Source organism: Cetorhinus maximus, chromosome 4, assembly GCF_964194155.1.
Source record: "Cetorhinus maximus chromosome 4, sCetMax3.hap1.1, whole genome shotgun sequence".
Lineage (NCBI taxonomy): Eukaryota > Metazoa > Chordata > Chondrichthyes > Lamniformes > Cetorhinidae > Cetorhinus > Cetorhinus maximus.
This window is the reverse complement of record NC_135882.1, coordinates 80,026,005-80,042,795: the sequence shown is the minus strand read 5'-3', so window position 1 is coordinate 80,042,795 and position 16,791 is coordinate 80,026,005. Positions and strand designations below refer to the sequence as shown.

General features: G+C 40.6%; 1 protein-coding gene across 3 annotated transcripts in view; it reads left to right on the top strand.

Annotated features, from left to right (window-relative positions):
- The window catches only part of cspp1a (centrosome and spindle pole associated protein 1a), a 192,648-nt gene extending 176,599 nt beyond the window's left edge, over positions 1-16,049 (top strand). For 2 of the 3 annotated variants that reach the window (XM_078540372.1, XM_078540373.1), the window contains 6 exons: positions 1,547-1,681; positions 8,417-8,448; positions 9,666-9,723; positions 9,812-9,915; positions 10,827-10,962; positions 15,372-16,049. In XM_078540372.1, coding sequence (XP_078396498.1) covers positions 1,547-1,681; positions 8,417-8,448; positions 9,666-9,723; positions 9,812-9,915; positions 10,827-10,962; positions 15,372-15,535 — 629 coding nt within the window. In that variant the 3' untranslated portion in view covers positions 15,536-16,049. Of the gene's footprint in view, positions 1-1,546; positions 1,682-8,416; positions 8,449-9,665; positions 9,724-9,811; positions 9,916-10,826; positions 10,963-12,130; positions 12,236-15,371 lie in introns of those variants that run through there. The other variant, XM_078540371.1, reaches the window with a different exon arrangement.
- The last annotated feature ends 742 nt before the right edge of the window (positions 16,050-16,791 follow it).

Sequence of the window (16,791 nt, the reverse complement as noted above, 5' to 3'; positions counted from 1 at the left end):
CCGAACTGTGCATCAGTGAGCAGATTATTTGAGTAAGCGCCACTTGATAGCACTGTTGACGACACTTTCCTTCGCTTTGCTGAAGACCAAGAGTTTGCTGATGATCGAGAGTAGACTGATGGACAGTAGTTAGCTAGGTTGGATTAGTCCTGCTTTCTATGGACTATCTTGGTCTATCTTTGCCCTTTTCCATAACTACCCTAAATCTAACTGAATTATGATCATTTTCACAAAGTCCTCCCAACTGATGCCCCTTCCACCTGCCCAGCTTCATTCTCTAAAATTAAGCCCAGAACCGTACCTTCTCTTACAAAAATAGAAATTTCTGGAAAAACTCAGCAGGCCTAACAGCATCTGTGGAGTGAGAAACAGAGTTAATGTTTCAAGCCCACATGACTTCTTCAGAGCTTCATAAAATAACATATTGGTTCTGAAGCTCTGAAGAAGAGTCGCATGGACTCGAAACGTTAACTCTGTTTCTCACTCCACAGATGCTGTTAGACCTGCTGAGTCTTTCCAGCATTTTCTATTTTTGTTTCAGATTTCAAGCATTCACAGTATTTTGCTTTTATCACCGTGCCTTCTCTTGTTGGGCTTACTATGTATGTACTGGCTTTAAAAAAATTCTCCTGAATGCATTTTAAGAATTCTGCTCCTTCTGTGCTTTTCGTACTAATTCTATCCCAGTTAATATTTGGGTAATTGAAACCCCCCATAATTGTTTCTGCACCTCTGAGATTTGCATACATATTTGGTCCTCCATCTCCCTCTGACTGTTTGGGGATCTATGGTGCACTCCAGTCATATTATTGCCCTTTTTTGATCTTCAGTTCAACCCATATGGCTTCATTTGATGATCCGTCTACATATCATCACACCTCACAGGTATAATTGTTTCTTCAACCAGTAATCTTATATCACTATACTTACCTGCCTTCAGGGTCCCTGCCCTTTTTCGTAACAGGATTCATCTTGCTGCTTCATGCTTCTTATTCTGAAGAGGACCATGTATATGTTTCCAGGAACTGCATTGTTCAAATTTGGAACACTGGCTGTGTGATGTCAGGATAGTACAAATTCTGTGTTCAGTGGACACAACTGCATGCACCTTATCAGTGGAGGACGTTGTGCGGACTGGGTAGGTAGTGGCCTCCATGCTACCTGTCCCCTGGGAACTGAGATCAGCCTGCATAATGTGAATGAATTTCTCACCCTAAATGAGGGTATTTTTAATCTGTCCCAGTATGTTCCTTTTACTGAATGAATAATATATTTTTAATTTAAAACAGCAATGCTTTATTCAGATTTACTGTTAGAATGTTTATATGCTTTTATATTAGTGTTGGGAATTGATGTGGTATATGATTGTGATCTGTTTAACATAGTATCAAGCAAATCACAGTTTATTGACTCCACATCTAGGACAGAACGGTTAATTTCAGAATGACTTGTTTCCTTATGGAGAATGATTGTTTTTAATCTGTCGCTTACTTTGGAATTTGTAACCAATATGTTCTTTTTGTAACACTTTTTCTATTATAAACAGATTCAGCGACACGCGCTGAAATAAGGCAAGTGTACCCAGACCCTCCAAATGATAGTAATACACTGGAGATTCAACAGGAGGCATTATTAAGAGAACAGAAAAAGAAACTGGACATAATGAAGAGGAAAAAAACAGGTCAGAGTGATACAAAATTGAACAGTAATATTTTCTTCAAAATGAGCTATGCATAACATTTATCAGGTTATAAACTGTGCTCATTTTATTTACATGGATGAAAATTTCAGTGCTATGTTTGCAAATTAATTGTGATTGTGAGGCTGAATTTTGCGTTTAGCTAATTTTGATGTAATCAAATACTGAGCCAAAAATTGCTGGAAAAAGAACTGTGTTCATAATACAAAAGCAAAATGCAGCATATGCTGGAAATCTGAAATAAAAATAGAATATGCTGAAAATACTTAGTCATTCAGCAGCATCTGTGTAGAGAGAAAAAAAATCGACGTCTCAAGCTAATAATGTTTCATCGGAACTGAGTTCACACTAGGGTCTCGTGCACATAGTCCAGATTTGACACTTCAATCAAATACTGAGGGAATTGCTGCCTTTCACATGAGATGTAATGCCTGGGCCCCATCTGGTGGCCATATAAAATGAAATTATACTATATAGTACTAGAATGAAGAGCAGTGTCCTGGCCTCAATCTTGCTCTTAGTTATTTTGATTATTTGGTTATTATCTAATTGCTGTTTGTGGGACCATGCTGTGTGTAAATTAGCTGCCGCATTTCCTACATTACAACAGTGAGTATGCTTCCAAAATACTCCATTGGCTGTAAAGTATTTTGGGCATATTTGGGTCTTCCAAAGTTCGTTGTTCTTTCCAACCTGAAAGCATGGACTCTCTGATCATGTGTGTATTGATAAAACTCAGCAATTACTTGTCTGTCTTGTCCATCAATACTAAAGCTAGTACTACACTCCAGCTACACATCTGACATTAAGGAGAAGGGATTTTAACCACCACCCCTTGACGTTCAATAGTATTACCATCGCTGAAACCCCTCACCATCTACATTCGGGGTTACCATTAACCAGAAGCTTAATTGGACCCACCATATAAATACTGTGGCTACAAGAGCATGTCAGAGGCTGGGAATTCTGCAGTGAGTACCTCACCTCCTGACTCATCAAAGCTTGTCAACCATCTGTAAGGCACGATTCACGAGTGTGGTGAAATAATGTCCACTTTTTCCATCCAGTAGATAATAGAACTGTAGATTACAAATACTTGGGAAGGCCGTTGACGCAGGGACTATGAATTGGTTGAGTAGACAATTTTGTGCCAACCTTCTGTCTCATTAAGCGTCATCTGCTGTGGCTCAGGAACCGGACTCTGGCATGGCAGTCTCTGCCACTTTTGCTTCAGAGAAAGAGACTGGGCTGAGAAGATGCATGAGTCACTGACCTCTGTTTTCTCTGGGCTCTTCTCAGCCAGCTTTTCATTTCTACTTGCTTCTTCAGTCATCAGCAGCTGTCCCTTGATTCAAGAATGACATCTACTCAGGTTTCTATCATGGATCTTCGTGTGACTGAACAAGCTAATTCTCAACCTCCAGATCTTTGGGCACATGGAGGAGGACGTCCCACGAGGTAATGGGATCTGGAGTGCAGGATTTGCATCCTATTCTTTTCTTCTCTGCTGCTGCTCTGCCTCATCATTAAGACATTGCAGCTCAAAGCATGTTGCAACTTGATGGACCAGTTGTCACCATTTTTAACAAGCAAGCTCAATGCAGCTGTACTTCAAGGAGAGTTTGAGTGTCTTTGAAGCATTTTCTTTGTCCTCCCCTGGAGCGTTGGCCATTTGAGTTCAGAAAATTGGACCTGGCAAGGGCAATACTTTTTGGCCATCTGGATCTGGTGTTCCAGTCCATCGTAGTTTATTTTGCAGAAGTTTTTCCTGAATGCTTGTGGAGCTGCTTTCAAGAAAGACACTAGCATTGAATCCGGAGGATACAGTGGAGATTTGTTCTGAAAGAAGGTGCTCATGGTAGCAGCAAAGTTCGAGTTGTTTTGTCCATTCTCATTTATCTTATCCAGGCCATGATGTCTGAGGCAGGAGGGCCATGCCTCATGGCCCCCGCCCACAACTGTGTTGAGATCCCCAATAGGTAAAGATGTTCTGATTTGGGGATTCTGCTGGTAGCAGTGTCGAGCTCCTCATAGAACTAGTGTTTCACATCAGTAGTGGCGAACACTGCTGGAGCATAGATACTCATGAGTTTAGCTGACCCTGCTTGAGTTGAGAGGCAGATGGAGAGAACACATTCTGAACCATTTGTGGGGCTTTCTATCATTAAGAATAGCAAGTTCCTTACAGTGAAGCCTACACTTTGCTCATGCGTTTCATCTGAGCTATGCTCCTGCCAGATAAACATGTAATGTTTTCCTTTCAGTGATCTGCTCTCAATGAGCCTGGTCTCTTGTACGGATGCTACGTTGATGTTCAGCCTATAAGTTCTATGTCAATCACGGCTGTCTTGCGCGTGTTATCAACCAGCTACAAGTCATCAGTTAGTCCCGTATACATGTTCTTGATGTTCCAGCTTGCCAATTGAAGAGTTGGCATCTTTCCTTTTGTTTGTTTTATTTGTTTGCTTGGTGCAAAGGGTCCTGTCTACATGTTGAGGAGGTACTCTTAAGCTCCAAGCAACATTGAAGCAGATGGACTGTGGTGGGTCAGCACCTTACTGGTTGGTGTCTGCCTGACTTGAGGAAGGAGGGGGTTGACCAGTGGGACATGATGATCCCTCCCATTGTCTGAGACAGCCTGTAGTCAACAATGTGTACCATGTACAAGATGCACTGCAGCAACTCAACTAGGTTCCAAATCCTTGACCTCTACCACCTAGAAGGACAAGGACAGCAGACTCATGGGAACTCCACCACCTGCAAGTTCCACACCAAGACACACACCATCGTGACTTGGAACAATATCATGGTTCATTCTCCGTCACTGGGTCAAAATCTTGGAACTCCCTTCCTAATAGCACTGTGAGTATACTTTCATTGCCTGGACTGTGGCAGTTCAAGAAAACAGCTCACCACCACTTTCTTGAAGGCAGTTAAGGATGGACAACAAATGTTGGCTCAGTCAGCAACACCCTCATCAAATGAAAAAATTTTTAAGATGGGGTACGTGCCTAACTTGTCACGTGGCTCACATCACCTTCATAACTTACCACTGCTGCAAGGCTTACATCCACATCTCACAGCTTCCGCTTACATCCATCTATTAAACTGTGACAGGTACACTATCCAAACACATTGGAACACACTCACTAAAACTCTTCCCTCCCTTTTTCAGGACTAGGTAGCACATAACCTAGCAAAAAACCAGCGTGGCGTAGGCTGCAAATGGCATAAACATGCAGCTCTTGCTCTCCACCCATCTACCTACCCCTCAGATGCTTTCAGATATCCGAGAACTGCCACCTGACAAAACAGTGGTGTCTGAGGATGAAGGTCCAGAGGAAGGGCAGCCCTCAGAGAAAAAAGGATCGTCACTTGATGTGATACAGCTCAGATACTGGCTCTGTGTGTATCTTAGAGAGTAGCATAGAAAGGGATCTGCACATGGTGAGTCACCGGACACAAGTTGGCTGAAAACCATTCTAGGAGTAAAAAGTTACATGAGGTGTCAGCTCCCCAGAACATGTGGTTGAAGACAGGTGCCATTTGAAGACTCTGATGAACATTTTGATGGGGCAGCAGACACGGAAAGGCTGATGAGCATGCACACCAAAATGCTTGGTGCTTTGGCAGACCTATCAGAAAGCCTGTTGTGACTGTCAAGGAGCATGGAGTCAAGCTCCAACTTGACACAAGGCTTCAAGTGCAGAGCTTGGCACCCATCTTATGAAATGGCAGCCAACTCAATGAGAACATTTGTGGACCCAGACGTGATGCAGTGTCTGAAGGCTTATGTTTCAGCTTCCTTTACAAGATAGGCAGAAGTCACCCAATGTCTCACTGCTGCAGTGGAAGCTCAGGCTGAGGTCATGAGATTCTCTGCTTGTTGCCAAGCAAGCCCAGTTTGGTACCATGCTGGCCCAAATTTCTGTTGTAGTGGCTGTGGATGCTAGTGTTCAAAATGGTTTGCCGGATCTCACAACAGTCCAGAAATATCTGCTCCAGCAGATTACTAGGATAACTGAGGCACGACTCAGGTGAGTGACGTGACTCTGTTGTGTACCAACCTGCTGTCCTCCCTCTTTTCTTCTGTCTCTCTCTTTCTTCTGTCTCTCTCGCTCTCTTTGCTCTCCCTCTCTCTTGGCTCTCTCTTGGCTCTCTCTTGGCTCTCTTTGCTCTCTCTGGCTCCCTTTGCTCTCTCTGGCTCCCTTTGCTCTCTCTGGCTCCCTTTGCTCTCTCTGGCTCCCTTGGCTCTCCCTTGGCTCTCCCTTGGCTCTCCCTTGGCTCTCCCTTGGCTCTCCCTTGGCTCTCCCTTGGCTCTCCCTTGGCTCTCCCTTGGCGCTCCCTTGGCGCTCCCTTGGCGCTCCCTTGGCTCTCTCTGGCTCCCTTGGCTCTCTCTGGCTCCCTTGGCTCTTTCTGGCTCCCTTGGCTCTCTCTGGCTCCCTAGGCTCTCTCTGGCTCCCTTGGCTCTCTCTGGCTCCTAGGATGACAGTATTCATGCACTTACTGGAACCCTTGCTGTTGCCTTTCAGCCAGCTAGCCTGAGATTGTTGCTGCCCAAGGTGAGGTAGTGCAGTCTGAAGCCAGATCCTCAAAGCTCTAGGTCATCCTGCAAGGCCATCTGCATCTCTCCCACTGAAAGTCAACAGCCTTCCACTAGCCATGCTACGGCCATGAGTAGCACTATGTAGGAGCACTAGGCCCAGCAAAGAAATCTGCCTTGGATGGGCTCCACTTGAACTGGGCTGGGACCAGTGTCCTGGCCAATTGTATAACCAGGGCTTTAATCTAACAGCAGGGGAGGGTTTGGTGAAGGGAGATTCGGAAATCCGAAGAGAAAGGTCAAGGCATCAGAACAGTAAAACCATAGCAAAGTTACAGTGCAGAAAGAGGCCATTCAGTCCATCGTGTCTGCACTGGCCAAAAAGAGGTAAAAGAAACTAGCCTCTCATTTTAATCCCACTTTCCAGCACTTGGTTTGTAGCCTTGTGGGTTACAGCATTTCAGATGCAGATCCAGGTACCTTTTTTAAATGAGTTGAGCATTTCAGCCTCACCATCCAACTTAGGCAGTGAATTCCAGACACCCACCACCCTCTCGGTGAAAACGTTTTTCTTCATGCCCCCTCTAATCCTTGTACCAATCACCTTAAATCTATGCACACTCGTAATTGACCCCTTAGCTAGGGGAAACAAGTCTTTCCTGTCTACCCTATCTAGGCCCCTCATAATTTTGTACACCTCAATGAGGTCACCCCTTAGCTTCCTCTGTTCTAAGGAAGACAACCCTAGCCTATCCAATCTCTGACAGTGCAGAACAGTATAGCAATGTGGATAAAGACAAGCAGATTGGGACAGGAAGGGCCAAAAACTGCACATTGGCGCATAACGTCATTGTAGGGAATAGGAGTAAAAAAATTAAGTTAAAGTTTCTTTATCTGAATGGATGAAGCAACTGCAATAAAGTAGATGATCTAGTGGCACAAATAGAGGTAAATGATTTAGATCTAATTGCCATTACAAAGACATGGCTGCAAGATGATCAAGATTGGGAAATAAATATTCCAGGGTACACAATATTTCAGAAAGACAGAATGGCAAAGGAGGAGGGGTAGCCCTGATGGTAAAGGATGACAGAAGGACATTAATGAGAAAGGATCTGGCCCCAGAAGATCATGTAGTAGAATCAGTATGGGTGGCAATTAGGAATAGCAAGAGTCAGAAAACATTGGTGAGAATAGTTTATAGGCCCCCTAACAGTAGTGTACCACTGGACAGAGCATTAAACAAGGAATTATTGGAGCTTGTAACAAAGGAGGTGTAATAATTGTGGGGGACTTTAATCTTCATAGAGACTGGAACATTCAAATTGGCAAGAGTGGTCTAGAAGATGAGTCTGTATAATGTTTTTTGACAGTTTCAAGCAGTGTCTGTGGAGAGAGAAATATAGTGTTACATTTAGGTCAAAGACCTTTAGCAGGTCTTCAACCTAAAGTGCCATCTTTGCATTTCTCTGTCCAGAGATTTATTGAGTGTTTCCGCATTTTCTCTTTTTATTTCAGATTTCCAGCCAGGCGCTTGGAACTAAAAAATTCATTTTTTTTTTTACTTTTCGTTGAACTGGTTAAGAATGTTAGGTTGCCTACTGTACATCTTTTAAGAGAGTTTAAACTCAATGTACAAAGTTCTCTGCCAAGATATTCTTTATGCAGTACCAAATCTGAAATAATTTGGAGATGTTTGTATTGTTGTTCTTGATCTCTCCGCTATCAATTCTGGGATAAAGAACTAAGAGTCAGAACCAGACTCTACATACAAAGGGTACAGAAGCAAGAAACAGTAGAACTGTAGAAGCAGTCACACAAGTTTGTGAACCTTGAGTTTCTTGAGGATATATTAATTTGCGCTGATCCCCAGCCCAATCCTATCATTAATGCAATTTGCATTCTATGTGGCGATTAAACTTATTTCAAAGAATAAGGGATATAATACTGACAAGCTAACATTGGTGGGTACTGAACGTTTAAAGTTTCCAGCTGGGGCTGTGGCAGTGGTGATTTGGTGTCCACCCTACTCTGGACATTCTGTTGCTTGTTAATGCCAGAAAAAGAAAATTCAGCAATGTTTTGTGCAGGTTAATGCCCTAAGGAATTATATTTTTTATCCTATCTTATGTGAAGTTTTTAACAATCTTTTTTTCTTTTCATGTTTTTTCTAGTTGCTAGTATGAATCCACGTGATATTGAACTGGTAAGTAGAATCTTATGGTAAGCAATTTAATGTCTATAGTCCTAAAAGAATTCTAAACTCTGGCAATAGATTAATAGCACCAATATTTTAAAAGCATAAACTACATATCACCTACGCTTCTTGATTCAAAGTTGCTCAATTCAAATTTTCTGTTTATTCAAGTTGAGATTTTTACTTCAAGAAATTCCTGTTTTATTAGCATTACTGGATAACTTTTTCTTTCTACAAGCAAAAATGACTTTAAGTTAACAATGATGTATGTTTGTGGAGATATTGGGGTTGTGGAATTTCCATATCGTGGGCTAATTTGAAGTGTTTCTAAATTTTGAACTTTAATTTTAAATTTTATAATCTTCAATCTCAATCTGTAAACGCATCATGCAAATACAGGGGTTTAACTATTGGACAGCTCCCAATTTGTTGGATAGACTTGGGTTGTTTTCGTTGGAGCAGAGAAGACTGAGGGGCGACCTGATCGAGGTGTACAAGATTATGAGGGGCATGGACAGGGTGGATAGGGAGCAGCTGTTCCCCTTAGTTGAAGGGTCAGTCACAAGGGGGCATAAGTTCAAGGTGCGGGGCAGGAGGTTTAGGGGGGATGTGAGGAAAAACTTTTTTACCCAGAGGGTGGTGACGGTCTGGGCTGCACTGCCTGGGAGGGTGGTGGAGGCGGGTTGCCTCACATCCTTTAAAAAGTACCTGGATGAGCACTTGGCACGTCATAACATTCAAGGCTATGGGCCAAGTGCTGGTAAATGGGATTAGGTAGGTAGGTGAGGTGTTTCTCACGTGTCGGTGCAGACTCGATGGGCCAAAGGGCCTCTTCTGCACTGTGATTCTGTGATTCTGATTAACACCTTAATACCGTCCAACCATGGATCATTACATTTTACACAGGTAAATTGAATTGACTTGCACTTCCAAATTCAGATCTCTCTCAGATTCAAAGAAGATTTCTATTTCTTTGGCCTTTTTAATATAATTGTAAATATATTTCCATTATATATGTTTACAATTTAACTGCTTAAATGAAAGAAAATCTTGTACTGTTGAGTTCCTTTTATAAGATGAAATGCTCAAAATTGCATTGTGATTGTGTGATTCAGAATGCTGATATGAGCGCTGTATTGTTCATTCTATTGTACTTGCACATGTAATGCTACTTGCCATGTGAGTTTCCTATGTTAATCATGTGGAAATTACTCCAACTGCCAAAGGATCCACATGAAGACTTGATGAAGAACACTTTGCTTGAATCAGAGAGTGCCTTTATAGGTAAGTGCTACATTCACAATCTCTGAAATACTTGCAAAGGTACACTTTCAGAGCCCCTGTTAAAGTTAATTTAACCTCTGTTAAACAGGAAGCCATGGAGAAACTTTCCCTTTTCCAGTGGATGTTGGGACAATATCTGAACTATCTCCACGAGAGCGACGTCGCCGCAATAATAGATTAGACTTTGATTCTGTATGTTGCCTATTGATTTTATTATAGTTTTGTTTTATTTTGTTACTATTTAATTTAATTTTAGATTGAATGTATTTTGCAGTGCAACAACTTCTACACATTTGCAGCACAATAAGTAACTAAAAACTCTTAAAACTGTTGAAAATAGAAAAACTTAGTGATCATTCAAGTATTTCTTATAATGGTTTTTCTCTTGCAACTTTCAAGTTTATATTGTACACACAAATCCAGGTATCATCACTTCAGCACTTTAGCAACTCATAAATCCACACTCTTATTTTTTGTGAGGATATTCTTCTGTATTCATCCAAGTTTGCTATTTTTCTCAAGACATATATCATGTGTGAGAGAGATCAGGCAACTGCTCTGAACAGGTTGCTAGGAAGTCAACAACTTCAGGACTCAGTTGTTTTGGCATCAAAGCTGTTTGCTCACTGACTGACCTTTTGCTACAGATCGTTAACCGCAAATGTAACCCCATTGTAAACAATTTAACTTTGTTATTTAAGTCCAAAAGAACAAGAAATATTTAGCTTTATGCAGAATCTCTGGGGCAAAATGTAGAATAGTGGTTATTTTTTGCTGATTTAGTCAATTTCTGTTTGAGGTTACAAAGTAAAGTTTTCATTCAGTTGCAAAAGACTTTGAACAGTGACATAAAATTAATCTACTCATTGCTAGTGGCATAACTCTGTTTAGAAATCAACTTTAGCCTTTAGCTGCATTTTGTTAACTGCACAATATAGTGCGTACTATTTCAAAATTGAAAACTTCGTACACATTGATAGCTTTGTAAGTTTTGAGAATTTGTTTTCATATTTGCAGTGATTGATAAGCAATTTAGTGCTTTGCATTATGCGCACATGCTAACTGATAACAAAATCTAATCACTTTTTGTTTCATCAAAAAAGGATACTTATCCTAGCAGACAACCTGTACCACAACCAGACAACATCTCTCTACATTCTGTATCCAGTTTTAATGTGGAGCAAGTAAGAGCCAGGAACGAACAACGTATGAAACATTTGGATAATCTTCAACATTCAGGTATATCCACGGATTCCATTTCATTTAAAATGGGGAAATATACTTCACATGTTCTCACAAATAAAATCAGGAATTAAAAGGCTAATAGCAGTAATGGTGACTATGATACTACTGGATTGTGGTAAGAACCCATCTTGTTCAATTAACTTCCTTTAAAAAAGGGATTCTATTGTTGTTACCCATTCTGGCCAAATGTGAGTCCAGACCCACAGCAATGGCCTCGCAAGGCACAGAAGTTAGTAAGAATAAAAGTGAATGGACCACTGGCATGACAAGTCACACCCAGTCCACTCAACTCTGCAAAGTCCTCCTTGGTAGCATCTAGGAGCTTGTGCCAAAATTGGGAGCTGTCCAATAGACTAGTCAATCAATAACCTTGACATAATCATACTCACAGAATCATAGTTCTCAGCCAATGTTCCAGGCTCCTCCATTATCATCCCTGGCTATGTCCTGTTCCACTGGCAAAACAGACCTACCAGGCAGTATAGTGTATATGGCAGGGAGGGAGTGACCCTGAAGTCCTCAACATTGACTCTGGTGAATTACTCTTATGCTCAGCTGATGATTTAATGGCAGCAAGGACACAGAATGTAGTTTGAGTTAGGGACTTCATGTCTATCACCAGGAGTGGCTCAGTAGCAGTGCTACTGACTTAGCAGCCTGAGACCTGAAGGACAAAGCACCCAGACTGGGCTTGTAGCACATGATGAGAGAACCAATATGAGAAAAACCTGCTTGACCTCGCCCTCGCTATTCTGTTTGAAGTGCATCTATCTGTGAAGTAGTGGTAGGAGTGACCACCAAATGTAGTGACAAAGTCCTGTCTTCATACTGAAAATACCCTCCATCATGTTATGTGGCACTACCACCGTATTAAATGGGATAGATTCAGAACAGATCTAGCAGCTCAAAACTGGCCATCCATGAGGTTCTGTGGGCAATTAGCAGTAGCAGAATTTGATCATGTCATCATGAGTAACTGTCAGAGTGTTGGATCTATAACTATTCCGTAATTGAAAACTAACTTATTCTTTGATTTTTCTTTTTTGGGAGGGTGGGTGTTCGATAAACTTGATTTAGACTTTCGCGCATTAGTCATTTCTAATTTAGGACAAGCAACTCAGTATATTTTAAGCAGTCATGAACTCTGACTTTTACTCTCCAGAATTAAGTTGGTAAGTGATGACCTCTTAGATACTGCAATCAAAAGCACAGTGTGAAAATTTACAACAGCAGCACATACATATGCAGTTTTCATCATGCTAAATTGTCACATTATACCTATAAAAACAGTGCAATCATTAAATATGAAACATATTGTAAACTATAAGTAATATTTTCAATTATATTTGTACATGTTTCAAATATGGGTGAATGGAATGAGAATTCAGAAGTGGGAGTAAACTGAGGAGTATGTACATCAGTTCACCATAAGACGAAAGATGTGGATGTATAATTGTATTTTTTTTTGAGAAAGGAAATCCTTTCTCACACCCAAATCCATTCGCTCACAACAATCTATGCTGAACTTTGTAACAATAGAAGAAAATACAAAAATATCCGGCCTAGCAGGAAGTATCCTTATTTCTGTTGTTTGTTTTTAACACTTTCCTTGTACCAGTGAGATATGTACTGACACCCATCACAAGTGCATTAAGCAAGCAGCTTTAAAGCACTCCCATGCAAAGCCATTTGAGATGAGCCCTCATGGTAATAAAGAAGTGCCCAATGTGGGTCCTTCTTGCCCCCCAACCAACTTAAAGGCATGTTGAGCCTGTTGTTACAAAGCAAAACCTGTTGGAGTTTCTTGAGCATGTAACTAGCAGAATAGGTAAGGGAGGGGGACCTGGTGGATGTGGTATATTTAGTATTTCAGAAAGCTTTTGATAAGGCCCCACAAAAGAAGTTAGTAAACAAAATTAGAGCACGTGGGATTGGGAGTAATATATAGACATGGATTGAGAACTGGTTAACAGACAGAAAAGAGAGAGTAGGAATAAATGGTTCATTTTCAGGTTGGCAGTCTGTGACTAGTGAGGTATCGCACTTAGGCCCCAGCTTTCACAATCTATCCAATGAATGGATGTGGGGATTAAATGTAATATTCCCAAGTTTGCAGATGACAAATAACGAGATGAAAGCGAGAGTTGTGAGGAGGATGCAAAAACGCTTCAAGGGGATTTGGAGAGGCTAAGTGAGTGGGCAAAAATTTGGCAGGTGGAATACAATGTGGAGAAATGTGAGGTTATCCATTTTGGTAGGAAAAACAGAAATAGAGAGTATTTCTTAAATGGTGAGAGGGGCTGGGAAGTGTTGAACTTCAAAAGGAATTGAAGTTATGACACAGCCGATGGTAAATGCCGAGTTGTTGAAATCCCAAAGGGAAACTTGAAACAACTACCACAACTTGTTTTGCAGTTTGTATAAATTTCTAGATGCAGGCCTTGAATTCAGTAGTAATAAGACCACCAAGTCTTATAAGTTTTTATAAAACTAAATTAAACATTTATTAATAAAAGAACTGATTTTAAATACATACATAGATCTACAAATTACTACTGTGATAACTTCTAAATCCCCTAATCAATCTAACTCCCAGTTACACTTTCATTAAGGCAACAGTAAGACACACAGATTTTAAAAGACCCAGGCAAAAAAGCATGATACCTTGAATCAGTCAAGTTCAAAGTGAGTTTCCTTGAGTTCTCTGTAGACTGTTTAGATGTTGAAGGCATTTCACACTTGTTAGAATGACTTGTTCTTAGAATGACTAGCCTTACACACAGCCTTTGCTCCTTTATATGTATTTTCCCCTCTGAATGCAAATACCCATTATTTCACTATGTCTTTGGACTTTATGCCCCTGATACTAAAACCCTCTCATAACACTAAGTTTTACCAGTAATCTTTGGGAAAAATAAACACACTTTCTAAACTTCACTTGCCTAGGTGACACATTTCACCCCTCCTTTGAAAACAATCTAGACTGGTTTATTTCAAAATGCAAATGTTCCCTTGACACCTATGTTTCTAAACTTCCCCATATTTACCTAATTAACATTTCAAACTTAACCTCTCCTCTTAGATCAAAGCACCCAGACTAATTCAATTAAGTCTCTCACATACACACAGACTCATGGACACACAGACACATCCTGCTATTAATCTATTTTACAATAAATTCCAGTAACATTGAGAATTATTATATCTTCTTGACACATGGGTGTCCTTGTTCATGAGGCACTGAAAACAAACATGCAGGTACAGCAAGCAATTAAGAAGGCAAATGGTATTTATTACAATAGGCTTTGACTATAGGAGTAAAGATGTCTTACTGCAATTATATAGAGCCTTGGTGAGATTGCACCTGGAGTATTGTGCGCAGTTTTGGTCTCCTTACCTAAGGAAAGATGTACTTGCCATAAAGGGAGTGCAACAAAGGTTCATTAAATTAATTCCTGGGATGGAGGAATTGTCCCATGAAGAAAGATTAAATAGACTGGACCTTTATTCTCCAGAGTTTAGAAGAATGAGAGATGATCTCATTCAAACATACAAAATTCTTACAGGACTTGACATGGTAGATGCAGGAAGGATGTTTCCCCTGGTTGGGGGCTCTAGAACCAAGGGACACAGCCTCAGAATAAGGGACAGGCCATTTAGGATTGAGATGAGGAAGAATTTCTTCACTGAGGGTGGTGAATCTTTGGAATTCTCTGCCCTAGAAGGCAGTGGAGGCTCAGTCAATGAGTGTGTTCAAGACTGAATTCATTAGATTTCTACATATTAAAAACACCAAGGGATACAGGGATAGTGCAGGAAAGTGGTGTTGAAGATGATCAGCCATGATCTCATTGAGTGTTGGAACAGGCTCAAAGGGCTGAATGGCCTACTGCTGCTATTATGTTCTTAAAATGATACAAATGCTGGAGGAGGTATGAATTGAAAAATTATGAACAGCTGCTGTCCAAAAGCAAGAGTAAAACAAGTTGAAACCAAAACCCGTGCTGCTGTTGTTTAGGGCACCCTCTATGAACCTGATCCTTGATGTAATTAATGCCAAAGCGGTAGCTCTGTGGCAAAATGGCAATTTCATTTAGGTATACAGTCTGCACTCGTGCACAGAAACAGTTTGAGTAGCATAGACCTGGCATTTGACCTGTGGATCCCTGAATTATAGTTAATAATTTCTAGAAGACAGGTTCAAAGATTACCTAGATCTGGGAGGGTGGGGGTGGGAGGAGCCCTGTATGCTGATCTTGTGCTGCCATTCTTTAATTTTGTCTCTGGCCATTTAACTTAATGGCAACAATTAATTATAATTTTTGTTTGAAATTAAATTCCCAAATCTGTGGGGAAAGTTTGATGATTATGCGGTTGAGTTGACTTTCAGCTTTCACTGCCAGATAATGACCTCAAAGTGGAAGATCGTGACATTCTGAGCCAGTTCATTTCAAGAGATAAGGAAAGACCAAGCTCTGTTGATACGGTGGCTACTGAGGTCTGGCTACGACCAGGAACATCAGAAACGTTAAGGAGGTTTATGGCTGATCATACACAACTTGAGTGAGGACCTTCACCTACCACATGAGGATTCAGTTGGAAGCAAGGCCATTCCACAGCTTATGACCAAATTAGCTGGTAAAATTAGTCAAAGACTATGTGCCTTCAGTAAGGAAAAATGTTTATTGCAGACTCTCGATGCACTTTGTTATTTAGGTACTTCAATTCAGGATGCTGTATATTAATGTTTCTTTCTGCTAACCAGCATGTGGCCTTGAATAAACAAAATGCAAAAAAAACAAATTATCTTGTATTCATGTTTTTGTTGAACACTGAAGTGTGCTACATAATAAGAGTTCACATGGATCACTATTTTGCAAAATTACACTGGAAGAAGTCCAAACAAAATTTGCATTTTGGTTGCTAGATCTGGCACTAACCAGTGCTGTTAGCTGAATGTACTATTTATATATCATTGTTTTGTTTTTTGTACTTGCATTATTCTTTAATTGATGTTGGTCATCAGATTTGTTGTAATGCAGTTGTGTGCAAAATGTAATAAAATTCTATTTTTAAATGTGTGCCTTGAGTATTTTTAAAAGCAAATATCATGAAATGCCAGTTTCAGTTGCCACCTGCTCTAAAAGTGCAATTAAGAGTGCTATGATCCCTGTAGAGACAATAACTTTTAAAAAGAGATAAATTTCCCAGTGACTGACAAAGAATCACAGCAAGATTTCACATTTATGACTTTTACTGTAATAAAACTAAAATCATCATAGACTAAACAGGCAACTCATATACCAAACTAAAGAAAAGGAACTTCCCCATTAACTAACATGACACTTTTTTACTTTACGCCATACTTCCAGCAGACATAGCCTTGATTTAAATTCTAAATTCCTCCCAGCATTTCAGTAGGCTCCCTTTTCCCTGCCACGCCAAGACAAGTCTTTCAGTGTCCTTAGAAGACTGATTGGAATGGCTTTCAGAGTATCCATAAGCCAACAGCAGCAAGGCCCACTCTCGTGCCGCCTTATTCCTTAAAGCTCCACACGTCTGTCTCTTCAAATGGAGAACCAGTCCACACCAACATCCTCCTTGATGGCTAACCCAAAAATAATCTTTTCCACTGCTTTTCGCAGCTGCACCTGATTCTGTTTCCGCCCCAATGTTTCTGAATCTGGATGTCTCTGTATCCAGAAAACTAGCTGACTTTTGTGTCAAGGTGTGAAACCTGCCACTTGAGTTTCTGTAGGTTTCCATTACAAATCACTTGGGCCAGGTAGCATTTAGTATGCTCACACTATCCCCCATTCAGAA